This window comes from Barbus barbus, assembly GCF_936440315.1.
Source record: "Barbus barbus genome assembly, chromosome: 40".
Lineage (NCBI taxonomy): Eukaryota > Metazoa > Chordata > Actinopteri > Cypriniformes > Cyprinidae > Barbus > Barbus barbus.
In genome coordinates, this window is record NC_136718.1 from 6,239,662 (window position 1) to 6,246,925 (window position 7,264).

Consider the following 7,264-nt stretch of genomic DNA (forward strand, 5'->3'; position numbering starts at 1 on the left):
TTCATATTCAACATTTAGGGGTCTGTAAGATTTTTTTGTGTGTTTCTGAAAGATGTGTGCAATATTATTATATTTTATATTATATCAATAATCGCTATGGCAGTTATGAGTAAAATCCCAGTTTTTAGGACACAAAGTACCAACGCAGACCACATGCCCAGAAGGCTTTGACACAAGGGGGAGTGATCGTAAAACTCGCCCATACCGTTAAACCCAGATGAATGTTTGATTAATAGAGATTTGCATTTGGATGATGGAAGGTTGGCTCAACGTTATGAGTATTCCAGGAGGAGGCGGGCAAAAGCAGAGAGAGAGACAGTTGGGAGGATATAAAAGAATCAGATCAGACAACAGGTGCACTTCACAGGTGATGTACGGCTCCACCCTCTCTTCCAGTCACAGTCTTTTCCACTTTTCTATTGTGATACACTAAGTCGTTTTATTCACTGGAAGTGCACTGAGGTAACTATACATTCATACATCTATCATTCAAACTTCTGCTGTGTTAGCAATTATTTGCACTTTTTGTTAAAACCATTTGTTTTACAGGAGTTTTTATCTGTTTATCTTTACTCTTTCAGTTTTGTGAAATATGTTTCAGAAAAAAACTTGATGTGATCAAACTGCATTCTAACAGCATTCCGTTCAGTTCTTTTCAGTCATGTAGAGTCACATTAAGGTGTTTGAACTCATGTGCTGTTTTTACTCATTTGACTTTTTTTCTGTTTTCAGATGTTGGCAACTCTTGAAAACGTGAGTATTATTTATTCTTATTTATTTATTTATTTTGATTCACTGAAACAATTGGGAAAGCATGCATGACAGATTGACAGATGATTTATTATACCTACAAAAACAGCTTTGTGATATATTTAAACATCACACAAGTAAAATATATCATATATCATACTTTTGGCCAATCATATTAGTAGATTCTCAATTGCTGTATAACTGGTCATACTAAGTGTGCTGGAAACAATATTACATTAACATTGTCATTAGTCCATATAATATCATATTTGATCAACAAATATGCAGATTTCACTGTAAAGTTTTGGTGTTAATGTAAAGTGGTGCAAAAAAGTGACTCTTAAGCCACTATATAAAATGTTTGAAGAACATTGTTTTGTATGGAAATTATGCTGGTGTTGAAATAAAATAAATGGTACTTAATGACACTTAGATATTTTGTTGTTTAATGCAATGATATTCAGACATTTAAGTATGCCTTCAAAATACTGTCAAACATCTGTATGAGGGTGTATATGCAGTATACATAGCAATGTCGAAAGAGAGGCAAAATATTACCACTAAAATGTGTGCACACACTCACAATGCAAATATTTCTCTTGGTGCAAATAAAAACCAAATTTTACTGAGGGCAGGAAGAATGTACTAGTCAGGCAAATTGTTGCAACTTCCTTCCAATATTCCTGTTAAACAGCTGTTATTCATGGGTAATTACATTATAATTTTTACATAATATTTAATATGTAGATTTCATTGAATGTGAAGAAGGAAAGAAAATGCTTGTGTCTTGTACATTGTGCAATGTCTATACCCCATCTGATTCAGTGTTTGCTAACATGCATTGACTTTCCTACAGATTCAATACTTCCAAGATCTGGGCCCTAGAGAGCCATCGTCTGGGAACCTGGACCTCGACATTATAGAGGAGTACCTGCAGGAGCACTCGGTGGAGGTGATGTCAGCACCAGGTGTGCAGAGAAGAAATCAAGAGGAGAACCGTATGGCAGGTGAGCGATTGAAAATCAACTACACACCAGAACTAAAACACTGTAATAGACCACTGAGGGAAGGGTCACTTCTCCTTTTTTTTAAATTGAATAGAAGTGTGTTTTCAGTTTTGTAAGGTCAGTAATTTCCTCTTTAACAAAGCTTCTTTATTTGTGTCTGAAGATGTGGAATCCATGTCATGTGTGAGAAAAGTTTAGTTCAGTGAGGTAAAAACAGAGGAAATTTAGTTCTAAAAAGTACTAGCTTGTGACTATGTGTAATCAAAAAATTTGTTCGAACACAGTCACACAGTGTTGCCATTGGTCAGTCAAACTGATTGCCCCACCCCCAAACTCACACTATTGGTTGAGCTGTTGCTATCTCAGGCTGGTCGGATGCTCAAACAAACAGTAATGTTTTGAAAGCGCGTACCTCAGAAAAACAGTATTTAGACTTTTAAGGGTAATCAATCTACACATGGTATTCCGATTAAGTTGCATAGCAGAATGTATTTTAACATTAAAAACAATGATAGTATAACCATACATATCTTCTTAGAGCCTGCACGTGTTGTTGATTCTAGTGAGCAGCATATGTGGTAATAATGAGTGATGTGTTTATATAGAGAACAGCTGGTCTGGACATTATACATATGAATGGCATTATGGTGGAGTACCAGGAACAGATGAGACGCATGAACAGCAACAGCCTCAGCAGCAGCAGCAGACATGGCTCTGTCAGTCCAGTCACAATGAATGGGTAGGTCTCACCAGACATACAGTAAACACTGTAATATTGCAGTCAAGACTGTATGCAGTTTTGTAAGCGAAGATTGACCTGTTCATGGTTGTTATTAATAAAAGTCTATGTTTTAGGGACACTTCCAGTATGACAGAAACCAGTACAGTGATTCAGATTCGCTGTCAACCAGTTCTGGTTGCCAAGAATTCCCACCATCTCCGACCTCTGACATGAAGGGTCAGATTGCGTATGACTCCCTGACTCTAGTACCGCTCTCAGGTAAGACACAGTATTGCTAGGCCATTGTTCCACCGATTTCTTTTTGGCTTTGGGAAATGAATTTCTTATTACTGAATCGGTTTATTTGGATAATTAGTTGTCATCATTTAGCTTACTCGGCCTTAGGCTATTTCAAACCTGTGTGACTTTCTATCTTTTGTGGAACACAAAAAGGAGATTTTGGAGAATGCTTGAACTGTTTTTGTTAATTCATTGAAAGTGAATGGGTCCAAAACAACACCGGTTCAGTTAAAATGGACAAACATATAGAGAGACCAGTGGCCAGTTGCATAAACTGCTTGGACTAGTCTTAAAACTAGCCAAGGGGTAATAAGTACTACTTTACAGATTTAAATTAGACCAATCTACCTTTTTATGCTAGTCCAAAAAAAGAAAAGAAACAAATATTAGATTACTAACTTGTAAGACTAGTCTAAGCAGTTTATGCAACTAGCCACAGAATGTCATTGTGACAGACTTTAGTGGATAGGTTTATTTAGTATCGAATGTTGTATTGTTTATGTTTCCAACATGTCACCCACCATGTAGTTTTATTCCCAAAAAGAGTTACCCTTACAGCCAAGTGATTCACATAGGCTTTGGTTCAATTGATTAAACAATATCCAGTTTGGAATTTGCTGGACATTGGACTTTACTATATAGGCTAACTTTTAATCTGACATTTGAAAAGCCGTAATAGGTTTTGATAACAGACTGCATTTATTGTGCACAGAGATCAATGGATAGATGCCAAATAATCTGTTGTCACTGATATACATTTGACATTTACAACGTCGTTTCTCAGGTAAAAGGAAAGACCGGCTGTTTCAGTTCTTGTACGAGATGCTACAGACACCAGACATGCGGAGCTGCATTTGGTGGGTTCAGTCTAACAACGGAACGTTCCAGTTCTCATCCCAGAACAAGGAAAAGCTGGCTGAGATGTGGGGCAGACGCAAGGGCAACCGGAAAACCATGACATACCAGAAAATGGCTCGTGCCCTACGAAACTATTCGCGAACAGGAGAGATCTGCAAAGTTAAGCGTAAACTCACCTATCAGTTCACTGAGAGAACACTGAGAGGCCTTCAGAACAACTCGCAAAGATTCATGGGTAGTTAATGTGGCTCGTCCAACAAGAATTTCTCCTAACTGGGAAAGTGTAAACAAATACTGGGTATTTTATAGAAAATGGTTTTGCCTTTTTAATGTTCATAATGTAATGTGGACATAAAACGCTGATTTTCTAATATTATTTGGCTTAATTGAGGCTCGATTGAACTTGGGAATTGTATGTAATAACATGAAATTCTAAGAAGTTGATGGTGATATTTGAATAATATAAATCTGAGGATTGTTAACCATTACACTACGTTATATGTAGTTATGAATCCGTTTTGCTTGTTGTTATTGTGATAAAATAGTTGCCCATTTTTGTGCTCATTTCAGTGACTTTGTAATACCATTAAAATGTTGAGATCTAGATGTGCCTAAATAAATTAATTTTAACATGCAAAGTTGTATTTTTGACAATAACAAGGAACCTAACCAAACAGTTTACAGAAATATGACATTGTAAACATTTAGCCAGTTTTTATTCAAGTAGAATATATTGCTTAATATGACTGAATCAACCAGGCTACATATTTAGTTTAGTTTTGAAACCCTAGATGGCGTAAGCTGATAAGTCCTTTACATGCATTCTTCAAGCTATCACATGATTTACTACATGGCACAAGCTGATTGGCTCTGTTGAAATTATTTTTACAATGCCATTAAAAGGTTTTTGCCCCCTTACTGTTTTTTTTTTTTGTTGTTGTATATTTGTCACACTTAAAAGTTCAGATCATCAAACAAATTTTAATATTACAGAAGGATAATGCAAGCAAATACAAAATTCAGTTTTTAAATGATGATTTAATTTATTAAGGGAAAAATCTGTCCAAACCTATCTGGACCTATATGTAAAAAATGAATTGCCCCCTCTTGTTAAATCGTGAAAGAACTGTGATTAACCACATGATTTTAGAAAGCTGAGATAAATTTCACTAGCCAAACCCAAGCCTGATTACTGCCAGATCTGTTGAATCAAGAAATCTCTTAAATAGGACCTGTCTGACGAAGTAAAGCATGCTTAAAGTGCAACACATGCCGCAATCTAAAGAAATTCAAGAACAGATCAGAAACAAAATAGTTGACATGTATCAGTCTGGAAAGGGTTATAAAGCCATTTCTAAGCCTTTGGGACGCCAGTGAACCACAATCAGAGCCATTTTCCACAAATGGAGAAAACTTGGAACACTGATGAACCTTACCAGGAGTGGCTGGCCTACCAAAATCACACCTAGAGCGCAATGACGACTCATCCAGGAGGTCATAAAAGAACCCAGAACAACATTTAAAAAATCGCAGGCCTCACTTGCTTCAATTAAGGTCAGTGTTCATGATTCAGCAATAAGAAAGAGACTGGGCAAAAACAGCATCCATGAGAGAGTTCCAAGGCAAAAGCCATTGCTGACCAAAAACACAAAGGCTCGTCTCACAATTGCCTAAAAATATCTTGATTATCCACAAGACTTTTGGGCAAATATTCTGTGGACTGATGAGACAAAAGTTGAACTTTTTGGAAGGTGTGTGTCCCGTTACATCTGGCATAAAACCAACACAGCATTTAATAAAAAGAACATCATACCAACAGTCAAACATGGTGGTGATAGTGTGATGGTCTGGGGCTGCTTTGCAGCTTCAGGACCTGGACGACTTGCCATAATTGATGGAACCATAAATTCTGCACTCTATCAAAAATCCTGAAGGAGAATGTCCAGCCATCAGTTTGTGACCTCAAGCTCAAGCACACTTGGGCTATGCAGCAGGATAATGATCCCAAACACACCAGCAAGTCCACCTCTGAATGGCTAAAAAAAAAAAGCCATTTTTGGAGTGGCCAAGTCAAAGTCTGGACTTAAATCTGATTGAGATGCTTTGGCATGACCTTAAACAGTCCTTTCATGCTTGAAAACCCTCCAATGTGGCTGAATTAAAACAATTCTGCAAAGATTCTGCCAAAATTTCTCGACAGCGATGTGAAAGACTCATTGCCAGTTATCGCAAACGCTTGCTTGATTGCAGTTGTTGCTGCAAAGGGTGGCACAACCAGTTTTGGGGGCGATTACTTTTTCACGTAGGGCCAGACAGGTTAGGACAGCTTTTTTCCCTTAATAAATTAAATCATTATTTACTGCATTTTGTATTTACTCGGGTTATCTTTGTGCAATATTACAATTTGTTTGATGATCTGAATCATTCAAGTGTGACAAATATGCAAAATATTAAAATAAATAAGAAGGGGGCAAAAACTTTTTCACACCACTGTAAATAGCCTGGTTCAGTGTTTGCTGTCCTGTAAGTTGGTCCTGGAGAGCTTTAGAGTTTCTCTGAAACCCTCCAGCACCGCCTGTCTAGCTCTGCTACAGGACTTATGAATGACTATTCATGCAGCAGCAAAACACCAACTAATATTTCTCTTTTAAAGAATATGATATTAAAACAGTACTTTATACCCAAACAACAAGGAGTTATCATGGTATATATTAAACAAAATAAATAAAACTGTACTTTTGTTTTGTTAGTGGCAATAACATGTTGTAAATATGAATGATAGTATTTCAATGGCACCAACCGTTTAAATTCCCTGGAATTTGAATTCTGAAATGTTGTTTACCATGCAGCCACATGTAAACTAAGGGATTTGGTTTTACATCTGTATTTTAAATAGCCTGCTGAATTCTCATACTGATAAGCCTCATCACTAGGAGCTCACACAGATCACAACATCTCTGACAAAGCCCTGTGCCTCATCTGATAGCAGTTTACCACAAGCCCACCATGTACATATTCACACATATACAGTCAAATATGCAAAGCATGTGTACTCTGGAAAACCGCCTCTGCAACATAACTGTTAATGATTGAAGAACAGGGAAAGATGGTGTTTGTATCATATGTCGGTTGCTTGCTGTTAAAACCACAAAAATACTTGTAATAGTAATTAGATCTTAGAATATAAAATTATACACACAATTTAGTCTGAAGCACATGTTGCCAAATTCCAGTTTACAGGACTGTTGTGTAAAATCAATATAAGATTTGCAATCATAAGTACTGAATATGACCTTTACTCAGAATCTAAAATTACCATTTGGAAATTATATACTGATGAAACTGTATTTTGCATTATTCTTACGGAAAAAAGTACATTTTTGCATATTCGTTGGAAACAAACTGTGTAGGTCATAGTGTCAGTTCTAGATATTCTGATAATACATTTTCCAGTTAAAAGAAGCGTGCGTTCTTTCAGATGTTTTGTTTATGGTTTATATTTTATACTGCATTATGTACAAATCTGCAGTGCTCTAACAAGTAGAAAATACATCAGAGGAATGATGTTATTTCAGTATTATTGATGGATTGATTTTTTTTTTCTTGTTTTTTCTTTAAGGGGGACAGT

At 36.5% G+C, this 7,264-nt stretch overlaps 1 protein-coding gene across 1 annotated transcript; it reads left to right on the plus strand.

Moving 5' to 3' along the window:
• The first annotated feature begins 351 nt into the window (after positions 1-351).
• On the plus strand, positions 352-4,553 carry LOC306859948 (uncharacterized protein). Its single transcript, XM_079401372.1, has 6 exons — positions 352-462; positions 733-753; positions 1,607-1,757; positions 2,363-2,496; positions 2,613-2,757; positions 3,563-4,553. Exons 2-6 carry the CDS (start codon positions 733-735, stop codon positions 3,877-3,879), a joined length of 768 nt encoding a protein of 255 aa, XP_079257498.1. The 5' UTR covers positions 352-462; the 3' UTR covers positions 3,880-4,553.
• The last annotated feature ends 2,711 nt before the right edge of the window (positions 4,554-7,264 follow it).